The sequence below is a fragment of the Egretta garzetta genome, unplaced genomic scaffold (assembly GCF_000687185.1).
Source record: "Egretta garzetta isolate BGI_Z169 unplaced genomic scaffold, ASM68718v1 scaffold172, whole genome shotgun sequence".
NCBI classification, from domain to species: Eukaryota; Metazoa; Chordata; class Aves; order Pelecaniformes; family Ardeidae; genus Egretta; species Egretta garzetta.
The window spans coordinates 265,511-284,625 of record NW_009258951.1 but is presented as its reverse complement, the minus strand read 5'-3'; the positions used below and the strand labels follow the sequence as shown (position 1 = coordinate 284,625).

General features: G+C 42.0%; 1 protein-coding gene across 1 annotated transcript in view; it reads right to left on the bottom strand.

Moving 5' to 3' along the window:
- The window catches only part of DIS3L2 (DIS3 like 3'-5' exoribonuclease 2), a 198,126-nt gene that overhangs the window by 159,709 nt on the left and 19,302 nt on the right, over positions 1-19,115 (bottom strand). The window contains 3 exon segments of the mRNA XM_035889935.1: positions 9,020-9,121; positions 13,346-13,399; positions 19,085-19,115. Coding sequence (XP_035745828.1) covers positions 9,020-9,121; positions 13,346-13,399; positions 19,085-19,115 — 187 coding nt within the window.

Below are 19,115 nucleotides of genomic sequence, written 5' to 3'. Positions count from 1 at the left end.
GGAAACATTACCGCGCATTAGTGATAAAGCATTACATAAAAAGGTAAATTAAGTTTCCAAGATGCAAATCTGAGCTGATAAGCATATTACATCCACAGTTCAACAACTGGGCAGAGAAAAAAAAAAGAAGAATGAACGGGTTTAGAGAAAGCTTCGGGAATATGGGGAAAAATCATGAAGAATAAGATACAGTAATGCCATTCTGTCAAAACACTGCTCTGACTATGCATGAAGCACAGCCACCAAACTAAATCAGATTAAACTAATGGCCATCCATTAACCTTGGGTATGTCTACATGGTACAACACAGACCCAAAGAGGTGAGCTCAAGCACCAGATGGCTTGCCAACACAGCACTCACCCATGGCATTAGACCCCCTGCTCAGCTTGATAAATAAACTAGAGCCAGACAAGCCATTTATTCTCACCCAGGGGCAGCAGCAGTGGTGATGCTGTGCAGCTCTTCAATAAGAGAGGCAGCAACTCTGCTCCCGGCTGGGTGACGCAGCTGGGCACAGTCACCGAAAAAGATCACTCGTACATTCCCTCTGGGTACTGCTCTAATACAGAAATACTGAAAGAAATTAGCAGGGAGGCCATACGCTGCCTCTCTAATACCAGCAAGTCAATTATACATTTAAGGGACAACTGCGAGACAATGGCTGAACAGAAAGGCATTCACAAAGCTCCATAGCTGCCCGGCTGCTTTGCCAAGAGTGCAAGCCTAAAGGTCAGGGGACAGGACTTGGTTAGAGCCGTTCCCAAGGCAATTGGGCTGTGCAGGGCACGGGTCCCACGGCATTGTCAGGCACAACTGGGCTCTGCCCAGATATGTTGTGGATGGGACCCTTTAGAGAGGGTGCTTGTCACCAGACAAGCTCTTATCCTCGCACTGAAGGGAGAAGGGCTGCAAGTCCAAACCTAAGCCAGACCATCATAGCAGTTGTATTTACTACAAGGGGCTACAGCTGCAGACCTGGTCTGCATAGAAGATAAAAAAAGTCAGGCAATCTGATGTCAAAAGGGATGATAAAACTCTGGAAGAAAATTCATTTTATGGGGGGGGGGGCGGGAAATCAAGGAGGGCATAGAGGCAAGTTACCCAACTACTGTACTAAAGACTTTTACCAGAACTCCCCACCCCACTCCCCTGAACAGTCATTAGGTCAGGAAGAAAGAGAAGCTTCTGAGATAACCCTCCCACTTCACACAGCATTTGTATGCCATTTTCCAGGGCATTTGTATGTTATTTGGGTGAAAGATAATACCAAGTAGCAAGCAAGTAAGACTTCCTATGTTAGCAGTGTTAAGGAAACTGCCACTGATGCCCAAAAACCACTGGCCATGTTCCACTGCGTGACAGCACACCAAAAATAGACTTGTTCCCAGTTCCTGTGATGTGCCTAGAGGTTAGAACATTAGCTTCAGAAATTTGAGGAGAAGGGAGTCCCCTCATAGCAAAAAAAGTCACAAAGCTAGGACAGGAGGGAGTGGGAGGCCAGGAGATATCTTCAATCTGGCTACACTTTGCCTCGTCTGGAAGAAGACACAGCATCTGGGAGAAGGCACAACCACCCTGGCCCTTTGAAGCTAGCAGCACGCTGATTCAAAACCTAACTATTAAGACTTCAGGCACCTATATCTTAGATAGTTACAAATTACCTTGTGCCAACAGCAAATTTAAGGCATCCCATCCCTGATGATAAATATCTTCCTTATCTCCAAGAACCACATGGTTATAAATGAGGTCCCACATCTTCCCCCAAAGGAACCTGTTGTAGAAAAACCCCTGTCACTCCCCCAGCTGCTGCAATTCTTCATTTACATAAATCACCTCTATTTTAGATTCCTTGTCCCTCTGATTTATGGCTTTAAGAAAAATAAACATGAGTTAAGGAAATAAGGGAAAAGAGTTAATGAGCCAATGTTAGTAGCTTTGACCACATGTAAATACTGCAGCCAATTGTTGTTTCTTTGCCAGCAGATAACAAGAGCAAACATGCAAATAGATATGTAGTGCTTTTCCTTTTCTTCGGAACTTGGGATACAATCCAAACCCACCTCACCTAGGGACTTTAAAGATTAACAGCTTTTTAGTGTCATAGTAGCTCTTCATTTCTCCAGCTATCGAGCTAAATTAGGGGTGCAATCTCCTTTAAAAAAAAAAAAGAATATAAACATTCACTGTACAAATTTTAAGCCAGATGGGACTTGTATCATCAGTACACTTTATTTAAACTTATTCCTAGTTATGTGGATCCGAAAGAAACCCCGACTATTGAAAATCTGGACAGTTTTTCAAGAAAGCGTTTATAAAACGCTAATTGAGTTGAATGTGTGTGACATTCCAAAAACCAATCCCATCACAACAGGTTATCCTGACTCCCTTTTGTAAGGTGCGGGCTCCAAATACTCATGTGATATCATCAAATAAGTCTCCGAACTGGCAAAACCCAAGAGGTTCTAAGAAATACTAATTCCACAGGAACCAAGAACTAAGAAAAGTCCAAAATGATAGTGGTTATATAAGAGATTGGATTAAGAATAATCTACTGTGATGTGTGCGTATTTACAGAAGACTTGAAAGAATGGAGTTTAAAACAATCACTTGGAGAAAAGTTAGTTGTTAAAGGAAACAATTTGCTGTACTAGATTATATTCATGCGACCAAGGAGCAGGAACAGAGATCAGGTATTAAATGTTGGCTTGACTCCTCTTCTGAAGTAAGATCAGATGCCCCCACGAGCACTTCCTTCCATTCAAGATGAAGCTCTTCTAGCAACACGCACAGAAATTTAGTGGTACCTTATACAGCCTGAAGTCATCACCATCACAGGGGGCTTATCTGCCATCATTCCACTGGGGATATAACAACTGACCACATGTGAGATGAATGATATTTCATGCTTGACTGTTCACCTAAGGGTAATGTTTTTATCTTATTCTGCATCTGTGCAGCCAAACCACATCTGCAGTGTAATTCTGTGCTGGTAGGACAGGATGCAGGCAGTCAATAAAAAGAAGTCTGCCTTCCTACCTACCTAACTAATTTGCCTTTTAATATCACTCTTGCCCAGCACAGGAAGAAGAATAAAAAAAGGACATGAAATTGTCAAAAAACTCTGTACCTTTGTTGTGATTTTATTATGTGGGATTGTGGTTTTGGCTTTCCCATCAGATAGAGGCAGGTATTGACAAGAGAAGTCCTTCTCAGAAAGGTAAGGTTGCTTGCAACATCCGAAGAGCTGGTATTTCTGCCTTCTTGTTTTAGGAGGCAAGGGCTGAATGCAGCACTGGGTCACGGCAATCTCACACAACCCAGATCATTATAGTAATTTTATCATTATATACCATAAAAAGCATGCCAGGTCTTGCTATTAAAACTCACTGTGTTAAGGTGTTGGTGGATTCACTTCAAGTGATATTTGATGAGCAAAATGTCAAAACAACATCTACAAGAAGAGCAAATTTAATGCCACATACATCTCTCTGAGAAACACTTCCCATTTGCTCAACTTTTTTGCTATCTACTATATTGCTATTCCACACCCAGCCACTTTGGAGCTAAGCAAAGCCTGGTAAGAGCCATGCCAGCTCACAGCAAAGGTCTATCAGGCCCAGCAGTGTGGAATAGCATGTGGCCATCCAGAGAATGGCACAATCAGAAAGTAAGCGCGTAACGAAGCTTCTCCAGATTCCGCCAATTTGTGGTTTGGGGATTTGCTGAGATGGGGAGGGGTATGCATGCACATGTGTGCGACCATCAACTTACAGCCCTCACTGTAAAACCTACTGCAAAACAAATAAAAAACCCAACTACCCTTCCTCCCGACAACATCCATCAACCTTTCAGATTTGCTAAAGCTCTGCTTTTCTGGACATCTTCCTAGCTGGCTTCTTAGGCTTCCCACTTTACTCCTGGATATCATGAATTACACTTGAATGTTTTTAGTGTGTCAGAACACTTACTATTTCAATAATGACTTCTCCAGGACTTTTTTTTTTATTATTATGAATGTAATGTTTCCAAACAACATTCTTGGTTGACTCAAACAGTATTGCTGTGATAACCCTCTAAGAACCCCGTCTCCTCCTGAGTTGCTGTTATCCTTACATTAGCTGGGAGATTTTTGAGAAGAAACTGACTCTCAGAAGAATTTGGTTGAAATGAATAATTATTCACCAGGGCAAATCCAAAGCTAGCATCCCCTCTGGACAACTAATGGTTCATAGGTTTTCACCAACAGTTGGAGGCAGTGACTTGCCAGGATATGTAGCTCTGTTCGAACTATACATGGTGATATTTGCGATGTCTGCTTGAATCAAATCCTTCCTTCTCTGCATTTGTTCATAGTTATGCCAACAACAGTCACAGCTGGGAAAAATGAATTGCAGTTTATGTCTTCTGTACAGAAAGTGTTTAAATATTTATCTCTGATGCATGGCTCTAGAAGAGGCAGCTCTAAGATCTCCTGCTGCACTGTACTGTATCTGACACCTCAGTTGAACAGAACGTGCTTTCATGAACTATAAAAAATTACTATTTCTATCACTTCCGGACACTTCATAACTAAAATGCTGGACCCATTACCCTATTACCCAGCAACATGCACTGTGCGTAAATGAACAGATCCACATCCTTGGCCTTGGAGGCCTTCTGACAAGATCAAAAGAACCAGCTGAAAATAGTGCAAAGGAGCACTTCAAGCTGAGGAGGAAATGATTCATGAAATAACAATAACAACAACAAAAGATACCACTTGAAGGCACTGATTTCTGAGAAACCGGCGGGTTAATCTGTCATTATTTTCTGTACATTACTTTATGTACATATATAGTATATGCTGTTATTGTTTTACTATACTACTGCTGCAAGCAGACGCAGCACTGGAGATGTCCTGCATATTGTAGCAAGCAATAAGGGGGCTGGACCCCAAAATTCCTTTCAGGCAGTTTTGAGCAGCAAAAAGTCCTCGTCTGCGTACTATTTTCAGACTAAGACTCTAAAATTTCAGCCATAGCATGCAATGCATGAGACGGTTGTCATGAAAAACATTCCACATTATAAACTACTACTCTAAATGCACCAGAGATTGGGCCAGGAATCCAAGCCCCAAGTGATATCAAATGACTTATTATGCTATTTCCTTCCACCAAAGAAATTACATCTTGCAAGAAAAACCAAAACAGATATCTGAAATTAAACAAATTCGGTCTGGCAATTAAGCAGACAGTAAAAGGGCAAAAAGAGCCTGTGAGGAAAGATGGGTTAGGTTTATCCTTTATACTGACACTCTGCTTCCCTCCTTGATGACCCTAAGAAATATTGCTATAATCATCATATCAGCATTTTTTTTGCCTTCCAGTAATTATGCCACTGTATAATTGAAGCTTCTGAAATTGATGTAAGCACAACTCCATAAAATATAATAAGAACCCATGGGTGGAAGCTAAAGTAGTGAAAATCAGTCAAGAAATAAAGCGCTATTTTTCTTCTTTATCGGAGTAATTGACAAGGACTGAGGTAAATCCTCTGTCGCTGGCTATCTTTTATTGTGACGTTCTTCCAGAAGATAAAGGCACAGATTCAGGGAAGCCCTACAGCTTGAAGTACGAAGGGGACAATCTAGCTAACTGCAATGATACTCTGACTTCATTTGCTAAGAGTAGGTTAAGTACCTGGAAAAACAGTCTAAGTCAAATACCTTACTTTGCAAAAGCTAAATATTTGAAAGTTACCATAGCACCTCAATATTCCCAAGATGTAACACAAGAGGACAGGAGAGGAATTTCTGAAATACAGCCTCCAAATGCTGTCACTGCAACACATGCCCCTCGACCCTGGCAGGAAGCCGATGGCCACCTTCTTCAGGAGCGCAAGATAACACATTTTGAGGACAAAATGTCTCTCCCTCAAGCCGTGGTGCCACACTGAAATTGCTGGCTCTTGATCAGAACTAATAGTAAGCACAGAAATATGAACTGACACACTGATCATCACCGAACAGCAAGCAGCTCTCCAAGAGGACGTATGAACAAACAGAGCTTTAAGACCAGACAGAATAGGCACAGAGAGAACCACAGTAGCTCATCCAAGCACTTGATGCACATGCTGGGAAGGACATGATGTTGAGAAATTCAAGCCTGATAAATTCCCCACCACTGAGCCAGGAAGTGGAGGGCTGGAGGAAGAAAAGATTGCAGTCCCTCTCAAGAAGGTATTACATAAAGTATAACCACACATCTAGAGTATTTCACCATCCCCTTGCATTTCACCGCGACATTTATACCTGTGTGTAAGGGATCACCATTACAGGCTCAGCAGAACATGGTATATCCCTGGAGAAACTGCCCTCCAGCTGGTGTTTTTCTCTCACAGGCACGTGAACCACAAAGACTGACTGACTGGGTACAGGGCAGCTCCTAACTTTCTCAACTCTTCAAAGAAGCACACAGATTTCTCCATCCAAACCCCATAGTTTTACCAGTCACAGGGTTTCCCCCTTCCTCCCATTTACACACATAAATTGAACCAAGGTCCCAGCTAAGTCAAGTCCTGCCATTACTGGGATGAAGCATTACACTGTGACTTGCACGAAATGGTCCATGGCAGGAACTGCCTGCACTAGCAATAGGAAGATCTTCTCCCAGAGCATCCAGAAGCCATCCAGGGTGCTTGAAACTCAGAAGGCACAGACCCACCTGTGACAGCAACCTTATCTTGTAAGTAAGACACTTTTACCAGCAAAAAACCCAGCTCAGTTCTGGGTGGAGCACAGAGGGAATGGGAACCATTCAGTGGGTTGGGAATAGTGAACCATAAAAATGATCAGTATGCACTTTTCAATCCTAACAAACGAATATGTACAGAGCCTGTAAAGTCTCCTCTGAGAGCATCGGTTATACCATACACCTGATTTACATTTTTCAAGGAAATAATTGAAGCTATTCAGCTTGTTCCAAAGGCCTAACGGGAAGGAGAAAACCCTCAAGACACCTATGTGGCAGCTTTGCAGCAGCATGAGACTAAACAAATGGAAAAAACTTAAAATAGGTTGCAACAGTTTATCATTAATCAGTATGAATTACTTGGCAGAATGCAGTATCTTTCAGTACAACTTAGTGGCACCTTTCCCGAAGAGCTAATACAAACACGAGTGCATAGCAAGAGATTCAGGGAGCAGGGGAAAAGGGATGTCATTGCTGATTAAGTTGCTGATGGCAAGAAACAAAAAATGAGACTACATAGGGCAGCACCTGTGTGGCTGAAAAACATGACTGGCATGTTCCAGGTACTTCATTTGGCAAGGTTAAATTCACCACAGAAGAATCATAATCGTACTACAAAACACTGAAAGTCTTCTGAATTGCCTCCTTGCTGTCAGACACCACTTCACCAGTTCTATTTATTCCAGCCTTTGCCCAGGACAGGGAGAATATTCTGAACCCTTCCTCTTGTATTCATAAAAGAACATTACTGTTGAACATATGAAGGTATGAGGATGTAAGAGAGAGGCATTATCTTTGTTTAGAGCCAGATATAAATAGAAAACTGCAGACAAAGCTTCCAGCTCAGGCAACCTCTATCAAGCGTACAAAGAAGTCTTTGTGCTGGCAGGTCCTGGCAAAGGATCTAAGCACCCAAAGCATTCCACTTTTCCAACTGTATGAAATGGTCTAACACAAAAGATAATTTACGTATATGGATTTGGTGATCCAAATATATAGCAATCATCACAGCTTTAGTGAACTCTGATTTGGGCTCTCGAATAGCTATCAGACATTTTGCTTTGACCCTCAAAATTGGTTTTCAGAGGTAACAAAGATAGCAGCAGACCTCTTTCCTATATTTGTATATGGATATACCTGTAATATCTTAGATCCCACTTATGATTGCCTTCTGCATAAGGTAGTTTTGCATTTACATGTGTCAATAAATACTTAGGTCATTTACTCATTTTATGCATACTTTAAAAAAAAGAGACAAGTTCTAATGTTTCAAACCATCATTTCCATTGCTAATAGATTTAAACAGAGAAGGTAGAAGGTTCAGCAAATGACCAGACTGAAGACCTTGCATTTGCAAGCCTAAAAACATGTAACTTCAAACAAAGACAGGCAGAGAAGGTAGCTAGAATAAGTAAAAAGCACCAGGCCAAAGTAGTTCAGACTGCTGAAATCACCCTCACTATCACTTTTGTCCAAAAGTTAAACAGTAGTCTTTAAATTCTCAAGAAGCATTCAAAAACCATGTTTAGTAAATAATTTGTGGCAGTTGTGTCATGTTTATATGTGAAAACCCATGTTAAAATTGCTAAGCGTAGCTTACATCTCCCAGCAACTAGAGAAAAGGAGTATGAACTTTCCTTGCATAGTGGTGTTAAAAGATAAACCTGCAAACAAGACAAAATTATCCAGATGTTTGAAAGGACTTCAAGTTTGATCAGTGAAAGAAAAAAAAAGTGATCTTAGTGAAATTTTCAGACATGAAAATGGAAAACAGATTGTCCCACATTTGCATCGCTCCATTCATTTCACACATTCTTCATTCATGCAAAGAAAAGTATTACCAACAAAATATGGAGTTGTGACAAGATAAGATTGCCATAGACTGAGGACCCACATATTACAGAGAGTTAATCATTAGGAAAGCTTTGTGAACAGCACTTGTCAAATACATGAGCAATTGCAAACACCTCCACAGAGCTATCCAATGCCACAGCATGAAGACAGCTAAGTAACAGGTATCAAAAGTCACCTCCGACAACCATGCTTTGAACCAACCTTGTCGTCAGACTTCATACAGTGATAAAGAAGGCCATTCTGTGCAAAGTGTGAGGTTTCACTTCTTCCAAACATTGTAATGGATAAAGTGTTTTAATTTACAGCAGCATAAACCACAGTTTAGCTCATCTGATTTGTAGGAAATTCTCTGTTCTCTGTCTCAGGCCCTAAGTTTAGCAAAGAAAACAGTAATAAGCTCCTTCTGTCAAATCACAGAAAAGTATACTGAACTGACCTTCCATTGCTCCTTGGGAAGCAGTTTCACTACCACGATGTCACCATTCAGGGCTCTGTTGCGAGCAACCACTCCGTCAATAAAGATATCGCGAGTCCCATCCTAGTCAAAGAGGAAGAAAAATAAATGCCAGACCAAAACATATTAAATTACAGAGGTTTAAAACACCATCATCAAAAAAGACACACACCCTGGTGAGACAAACATCCCATAGTTGTGCACAGAAATGAAATGGATTCACCATATGCACTTCGACATGCAATATCTTTCAGCAAATAAGCTCTTTTGTGTGTATGTGCCAGCACAGTAGTTCCACACTATTTATTCAAGACAGAGCCAAGCCCTCAAGATGTATTGTCTGCAAGCTCTGCTCAGTTCCTCTGCAGTTACTCTTGGGAATGGGGAGAGAGTTTTCTGCAGTCACAGCTCTTCACACATTAAGTTCCCAACTCAGGCACTCAAAGCTATTGTTCAGAACATGTTTGCAAGACAGTCTCGGTAATGTGCAGAGCTGCCTGTTGCTCTCCTGGTGAGATGGGAAAGCAGGGACACACAGCTCTGGGATCAGCAGGTCAGTCTGTGAAGATGGCCTGGAGAGTGGCTGGGGATGCAGTCTCTTTTTTTTTTTAATTCATTAACACCATAAATTCTGCATTTGGCACAACTGATGTTAGAAGAGATTCCAAAAAATGATGACTACAGATGCCAACTGCAAGCCAGAAGATCTTTTACTGTAACAGACATGTTAGGACACCTTCTCTCAAGACTCCAGGTTAACATCCTTGCACAAGAGCCTCTATTAATTGTACACACTATGATTATCCATCCCAGACATGTTTGGTATTTGGCTAATCTAGATTTAGTTTGGAAGATTTTCTTCATGGAGTGAATAAAGATGAAGTTTCCTGAAGATGCCAACACCAAGGTTTCAGTTTTTAAAGGATTACCAGTTTTGTCCTTTTTTGGGGAGTAATTATTGACAGTGCTCTTGCTGTGTTCATTTCTGTTTTCCCATAATTCGGTACATGAAAAATTCCATGGGTCTGTTTACAGTGCCCATGAACTAGTCAAACAATGTGAGCATTTAGTATCAACGTGAGCAGTCAACATAGTTTTTTGAGAGAGAGTTATCTTTGCATAGTTTTGAGGTACAAAAAAAAAAAAAAAAAAAAAAAAAAAAAAAAAAAAAAAAAAAAAAAAAAAAAAGATGAGTTTCTTTAGATTAGTACTTCATTGCCATTCATTGAAAAAGAACGGCCTCACAAGAAATAAAATCTTAATCATAACTTCAGTAGCTTCTCAGATACACACTCATATGCTTGAGTAAATCCAATCAGAACTACCAGTGTGCTAAGTCTCCAAGAAAAACTTCTTTTATAACCTGAAAACATGAAGCCCTAATATCACATAAATATCTTACTCTGCTTAGATACCAAAACAATAAAACGGCAGAACCCTGCCATGATGTGATACTAAGGCCGTCCTCCAAGAGACCAAATTACTCTTAGAAAGAAAAGCAGCAGCAGCTCAACAGCTGTGTGAAAGCTGCCTCCCATGACAAGATGCAGAAAAATTGCAAAGCCTCTTGGACCAACATAATTCAAATTGGAAACTGTTCTTTTCGAAAAGCCAAATTTTTTTACACATGGTCTTATTCCTCATTTCTCCCCACCCTCTCCCTTCTGCCCCAAATCTTTACCTAAATCTACCACATACATAAAAAGAAAAGTTCAAAGTCACTTTTTAAGGAAAATGCCTGCTTTTTTTTTTTTGTTTGTTTGTACCTGTAGCTGCAGGACACAGCCTGGCATTCAGGATAATTTGTTTGTTCTACACTTTTTTTCCCTTCTTTCCTGTGTCTAAAAAAACGCAAGGCAGACCCTTTCCCCCACTCCTTGTAAAGATGCCCGATGTGTCACAGCACCTAGTTAAAGCTGCATCTCCATACTCTGCAAGACTCTTGTCTTGAATTGCAGCCAGTCACTCTCATCCCAAACAATATAGCCCTATACATATACACAAACACACACTTATATGTGTATGTACACCTATTTTACAGCAGTTAATTTCAATGCCTGCAAAAAAGCTGTTATTAGGAAACTACCATCAGTTTTGGGTTTGCCTCCAAAAAGAAACATTTCTGTATCTTGAGCTCCAGGCCATGATTGTTGGGTGAACTTACACACTTCCAAGAACATTTGTGCATCCCACTTTTTCCTCTAGTCCCCTACTCTACACAGCTGGCACTTCAGATTACTAATGCAATTAAAATGGCACCGAATCACAACAGAACACAATCACTTGCAAAGTCACAGCTGCCCCTAGGGTGCATATACTGTATTGGCCACAATGGCTTCCAGATTTCTGCAGCCCCCTCCAGGGAGCACGAGGCTTTTACTGCTCTGTGGCCACCTGTGGATATCCCCGGCAGTGCTCTCCATCCCCCTCTGGCAAGAGGGAGATCTGCCGTGCTTTCATCTGCTCTGGAAGCATCTCCCACAAGCATAGCACAGCCACAGTCAGTCCATCACTCGTGCTCAGTGGTATCATTCTTCACGCTGACAATGCCATCATTTCAAATGACATTATTGTGTGCAAGGAAGGTATGAGATGAGAGGCAGAGATTTAAATGCTCAGGTCCATTCTCTGGGTAGCTTTCAAGAGAAAGGCCCTGGGCCTTCCCCTCAGCTTTTCACACAACACTGAGACAAGCAGGCAGAGCACATTTACAGCAAGAAACACCCTGGGACTTCTGGTGTTAGAAGGTGAACAGCTGTTGCATTTGAACTCCATGAAGCCACAGCCAAGTCAGAGCTGAAGAGAAAGGGGTACAGTGCCCAGGTCAACAGCAGGAGAGAAAGGGTGATTTTTCACAGCTGCAGCTCTTGCAGGATCTGGCAATGATGGGAAGTCCTGCAGAACATGAAGGCTGCAAACCCTCCATTATGGCAAATAACCTTATAGGAAGAATAAGCTTCCTAAAGGATCTCTCTTAAAGTGACAACTGTGTCCACACCAGCCAGACTCATCTTCATCCAGGTGTTGATTCTGCTTGTTACCAGGGACAAGGCTGGTTCTGGTATTCAGCAGAAAACTAGAAAGATAGGTGAGAGAACAACCTCGGCCAATCCTCCTTGATGTATGTATTCCTGCATGCAGAACAGCGAGTAATCAACTGCACGAGGGAACAGCTGGACACTAGGGGTGATTAGGAATAAAGCTTCACATCCAATTAAACTCATGTGAATAGATGGATTTCTCATTTAACCTTGCATTTTATAATTTCAGAGAGTACGTTTAACAGCTTACACTTACCACACATACCAGGACAACCGCAAAGGAAGGACCACAGTTCCTTTCACTTATACACATAGCGCTGCTATACTCAGGTCCTGGAGATCTGCTCTGTACTTCTCCCTCTAGTTCATCTTAACCAACTTTGTGCACCCCCTACCTTCCTCCACCCCTGTAATGCCAGCCTTCTCCAACAAAGCGGGCTCCAAAACATTATCCCAAATCAACAACGTGAACTGACAGTGCCATGAATTTCAAGGCTTTCAACCCAAGCCCCAAAACAGCACTGTCAGTAGCAGGGACAACAACAAGAGTCAGTGTTTCACTGTCTCAGGGCAGGCTCTGCCTTCTCTCCCCCACACCAACAAAGCGTTTCAATGCAAAACTCTCTCTCATTGACGGCAACATTTTGACCAAGTCGGTTCCAAATAAAAAGCCTTGTCTGTGCCAGCTGTGAGGTCATCTTTCCTACTGGAAGTCCCTGAAATTGCAAGAGCCCTACTTTTCTGTCAAAATAAGGAAAGAAGAGAGAAGAGGCGCGAGCTAGTCCCATGTGACAGAAGCACATCCCAAGCCAACCAAGATACAGTTCATGCAAAAGCGGGCACATGAAAAGGAATCACGCATATTATTCCTGGAATGACTTTTCAAATTAGCTCATGCAGCAGATCGAAAATGGAGAGCATATTTGTTTAGGGAAGATTAACTTAAATCAGTGGAAAATCTATAAAACCCCTGCAGCCATAAACCAAGGGTTTCCGATTACGCTATCTGGTGGTCCTCAAACCTGACTTCAGCTGGCTTCTGTGGGATCCAGCAGTATCCCCAATTTCGGCACAAGCTAAGTAAGTAGTTCTCTGAGGTATGAAAAAGGCAGGATTTGTTTGGGAATATTTGATTTAAAAGAAAATCCAGATCACGTTCATTTATTCCAACTCATTCACCTCTGAGTGACCTTTCATGCACAGCATTAACTCCTATCTTAATGCACCTTTACTTACAAACTTTAAAGCATTATAAAATTACACTTACTGGAGATGGAATGAAGGCTTCATGGTACTTCTTAGGATTTATTCTCAAGGGTCCCTTAAAAAAAAAGAGAAGAAGGAGAAAGATTATGCCTGAATCTTATTAATTTTATATAAGATCAGTTAAATTAAAGAGCTGTAGGTAATATATCTACTATGAAACATGAGAGATACATCTAAATTTCCATTATACATTTCAAGTCTTGACAACTTAGCATCCGAGCAATTTCAAGCCAAAAGGCAGTTTCATGATAGGCTTAAGCTGATCTACTGCAGTCTGTCATGGAAGCGACGTTGAATCATTAGTTGTTGCTGCTGCTGGGTGAACTGAGGATCCAAGCCCTCCTGTTCCCTTCGCACATTTTCTGCTGAGCACCCACCAACTTTGTTAACAAGCAGACAATAGAAACAACTTGTTTTGCTCTGTTTTGGAAAAGCAGAATGTTGGTTTTGCTTATTTTGGAGGATGGGAGGAAAGAGGAAAAGCTGACCTGCTGAGCTTGCATGGCAGCAGGTATCAGCCTTATGGGCTCTGGCTGCTTACGCTGCTCCTGCAAGCAGATGGTAGCAGTAACTCCGTGATAAAGAACATTTCCAAAGAGGAATGAAAAGGATTTTCCAAAACCAAACATATAAAGCCTACAGGATTAAATTCTGTTTAAACACGTTTAAAGTCAAACTGTCTTAAACACATTTAAAATTCCATGGTATACCTATTTCTGCTTTGTTATCTGCCAACTCAAAGCTCAAGTCACCTGCAACAAATTCGTATCGCCCCTCCAAAGTAAACCAACTGGTCCATCCAAGAGAAAGGGAGAGCCAACCAAGGACTCACAGGCTACGCAACAGTGCTGTTCCTGTCCCAAGAGGGTCCTGGGAATTGTGATTCAGGTGACTGCAGTTAAGACTGACAGCATTTGATTCTTGTGGAAATACAACTAGGTATCTGCCTTCAGACAGGCTTCTGCTTTGGGCTGAAACTTTAAAACTTTCTCCACTTGTGTATTTGAAATAATGGCCAATTTGGTACACGAACAGATTCCATCTGTTTGCACTTCTGTGTTAAGCAATCATAGGAACCTCTCACAGGAATTGCTTCCTTAAAGATTTACTGCGGCATGTAATTTTTTTATGTGTTCTGGGAAACACTCAGACAATAGGAAAATAAAGCTGATTACATGTGAAAGTTTTGCTGCCTTGAAGAAGAACTTGCAGATTTATTAAGGTTTTCCATTGTTTTTATTTACTTAAATTTGGAAATACCAGCACCATATATTCTGTATTCTTTAGGCATTATTTAAATACTTTGCTGCGATGCCTTATTTTGTGCCTTATGTAACTCGTGTTAACAAGGCACAACCCAGGACAACAGCACGAAAACAAAGACAACCCGCTGGGAGCAACCCTAGGGATACTATACGCTTCGGCAAAGTGAGAGCTAACTCGCTGTCATCAGCCTCTACCAGCACTGGTATCCACTGATGGAAAACTCTCAATAGTTGTTTTTCTCCCCTTATTTCCCAGAACCAGCCATCAAAACCAATACACTGTTAGTAAAGTAAGCTGCTACAGAGAGAAAGGAAAAAGTGAAAAGGGAGGGTTGCTCTGCTTGATGACGAGTCAAACAATTCCCATACCAGCATCTACCCACCAGCAGGAAGCAGATGAGGGGATATCCTGTGTTACTCTGCAGAATCCCCTTGAATAGTTTGGAACAGCTGTCAATCAGCCAGGTGCAAATGCCCATTATGTGCGTGAAAAACCAGGTTTTGTGTCCATGGCTGAGAAGGCGCCAGAGCGTCTCTGTGCACGTGGATGCCCAGCTCCAGCAAACACACAGAGGAGCAAAGTTTTACCATGTTTCCTGTGCAGCAGGTTTCTCTACAGTTTATATGCACTACCTAATTACAATCAGCATTAGAATTCTTACATCAAGTAGCATTAAAATACTTCAGCTCTTTCCTTTAAGCAAGGAACTCCCAAAATTTATCTTAGAAAGCAGATGGGCCCTATTATCTGTGCCTATGAAAATCCTATTTACGATGTTGTACATTTCACGCTGTGACATCATATCTGGAACGAGTCACTCTCCCCATCTGCAATGAACAACTGTTCTCATATGTGTATTGGGGGGGGAGGATCTGGCTGCAGAGTCTCATGATGTCACACTAATGTATTATTTTACAATAGCCTGCAAATAATAGCTACTATATTTATCAGTGTTTTTATGTCAGTAGGGCCTTTGTTTTGAAAGGGAAGAGAAAGGTTTGCAGGAAGGTTTCTAAAACACTTTCTGATGATTCAAGTCAGCTTCACACATACTTGCCAAAAAAGTTTTAATCTTATTGAGCTTCCCCAGCAAGATGCAAGAGGGTCATGATTTCATGATTTCTCAAGTTGCTCTGCTAGAAAGGGCAGGCAAGACTCAGACTAAACTTCAAGCATCTCAAATCAAGCAGTTTATAACAGCTATCATAACACACATGCCTAGATTTGTTTGTATGTATGAAACACCAAAAAAGGTCAGGGTTCAATTATCTGCTTGCTCCCAAGACCACCTTTGAAAAAACAATCCATGAAAATGAGGGAAACCCCAGGCTTCATACCCACAAAAGAACAGCTTCCCAAGGAAAAACACAGTCTCTGCATCCCTCTGCTGCACACTCTCGCTCCACCTGACCCCAGCATCCCTGCAGGGAGGGTCTCGGAGACACTGGAGGCGTGGACCAGACATGAGTTTCTGGCTGGTGCTTCACAGGATGATTACGGTCCTTTGGGTCAACATTCCTTCATACATAACCTGACTTCATCTGTTGTGGATAACCAACACCATCCGCTTACGTGAAGTTATTCAATCTTGTTTGCCTTCAGACCAGCCGATGTGATTCCAACCAACCTGATACATCTGGTGTTTGCTCATTGCAGACAATTTTATAGGCAGGGAAGTCCACGCACTCTTAAGTGCCTGAGCTCAGATCCCCTTTCTTGTGGAAGGACACTTCCGCACACATTGCGTGATTAAATGAATCCAGGAATCCTGCAGGGCACACTTCTCCATGCTACTTATCAAAAACTGAATTATGTCAGATGCAATACCAGAAGCCATTAAGACTAATATTATTGACAGACATCAGCACCCATAAAGATAACACTTTTGTTCTTCCTGATCTAGGACTGCTTAATCTTCATGGCACTCGTCTTTTATCTGAGCAATCTCCACGTGTGCAAGTAGTTTCCATGGGTTGGGCTTTCAGGAGCACTTAGTTGTGTAGCTGCTGCCAGAGTCCAGCAACATTCTCAGAGTTCACGGTAGAGTCTTTTCTCTCTAACAGATTGCCCAAGTTCTCACACAAATATATGCAGATCCAGTGTTTCCAGGATGCTCCAGGGAATTGCCCCTGCTCAGAGAGTCATGCTCCTGTCTGGCTAGCACTCAAGTTTGCTCAGGACCATCAGATTCAGACCAATAGGTTTGTTCTTCTCTTCCACAGGGTCTTGTGGAGCATTTTTGCAGGTTACCATGCCAGACCAATGCCCTGCTTTTGGGGATTAACACAACAGGTATTTGCTGACTGCATTTCTTGCCATGTTACAGAACAGTGCTGAATATTTGTCCATTCACTAAAGTTGCTTTCAGGATCTCACCTATCCTGGCTGTGACTGCAGTGATGAATGGTCTTCATGAGATCATAAGGATGAATGAGCTGAAGATGACAGATACTGAGCTGGGATGCCCATGATCTGACACTCAGCCCTAAATGATTAAATCCAGCTTCCACAGCCTCAAGTGTTTCCCTGAGATGTGGAACTGGATGAAAGGAAAACAGATACAGCCTAAAGAAAGCATGTATGACTCTTCCAGTTACGCAGCACATGACCTGGAGTAGACACTACACATTTACAAGAATTAGGGATTCTTTTGCCAGAGAGCATGCAATCACAGGTCCTCTGGGACTCAGCATTTCCACGGTATTCTCAGGTAGTAGTCATAGTCTGATGTGCCTCATCTGCAGCTGCACTCGGCCTCACAGGCAGTCTACACACGCTGCACTCAATGCTATCAGGCTGTGTTACCAAAAAGAAGTGCCAAAAATGCTCCTGAAGGTAAGGCAGAAGACCAGTTGCTGCCATATGCCACTGCAGTCACGGGAGGAAGTCACAGCCTGAGGCTCACATTTATTCCCTCACCATTTGCTTCCCATTGTGGATGTCTATGGCGGCCTTTAAAAAGGTACTGGCCTAAGGTCTGGGTAGCCCAGTGGACCACTCTGGTCACCAGCAGGGATATGTCACAGTCATTTTTCTGAAAGCTAAGAGCTCATCAAACTGGTCTTCAGGATGGAATCAGGCAATCTGATTCATGGGATCCTCATCACACCTCCAGAAATTATGCCATTATATTATTATACAAGAATTACTATGCAACTATAACAAGAAATCAGACAAAAAGTGAGGTGATGCCATTTGCAACTTCAATGTGTTGATGAAAGTAAGTATCACAACCTCACCATCATTACAACACTAATTAAATGGCAATGCAACAGTGTGCGTTTGGGTAACCAATGCCTCAGCTTGTCTGTCATGCCCTCACTACTGCCTTTTTTCCCCAGCCAGTCTGATCTCACTGGGATGGCAGGTGTGTCCTGAAGAACATTACACCATGTTGAGGACTGTACTACAACAGTGGTTCTAGGATGCTATCCTCTTCTCCTGCTCCTCAGTGAACCCCAGCCCTGCCTGCCTTTATGCAAAACTCCTGAGATCCAGCTACCCGCACAAATGGCAGGTCCACCCCCCCACATTTTGCTTGATATTCAGAGGAGAATTGCTGCCCAATTATAGTTGCAGTTTTGCTGCTCCAAATGAAAGCACAAAGTCCAATCTTTGATCTTTAGAATCTGTAAAATGAGAACATGCTTATTGCTAGCTGTTCAAGGCAAATAACCATACACACATATGCAAATAATTTTATGTATCTTAATGGGCTCTTCAGCTCCATCTGCTACCTGTGCCTTACTTCAGTAAACCATACACTGTCATCAGTGGCTGGGTCAGCCCTATGACCTCAGGGGAGCGCAAAGAAAATTATGCAAGCAAATCAAGGGTCCAGTACCACTGCCTGGCCATTTGATATTAATTTAACTAAGTTGCATCATAGTTTATAACAAGTTATTGCAATGCCCTGGTAGGCACAGCCCTATGAGACCCCAGGGACCACAGCATTACCTGCACCATCACTCTCCTCTTTTTTTTTTGTGGCGATTTCTGGGAAGAGCTGATAGATTGAAAAAAGAAGAGTAGATCTGGAAGCAGAGGTGTCTGCACCTCATTGCTGAGGACTACTGAACATCTCTGTGAGGAATTTCAGAAAAAAGGGCATTCATTTTTACTTACGCTGACAAAATCAGCGGCTGCCAGCACCTGCTGTGTTTTTGAGCATCATTTGTAAAAGCAAATGTCTCCACAATGATGACTACCATGGCTAGCAGACCATCCAATCAGAGCTCTGCAATTCATCATGAGTGTGGATCAGGAATTTTACAGAACATGCACTCAAACCAAAAACTATACTTCAGCTGAATGTAAAAGATGTCATTTCACTTCTAGAACCTTCTGAGAAAGGGAAAAAGTTTCCTCTAGCATCTACAGGAGGTACATCAATTCCCTGCCATGCAACCGACACTGACTTCCAACAAATGCCTGTGGTTTCCACAAGAGCATGGACATTGTATGCTTCAGGCACCTGAATTAGGTCTCCCCTTTTTAGTCCTGCT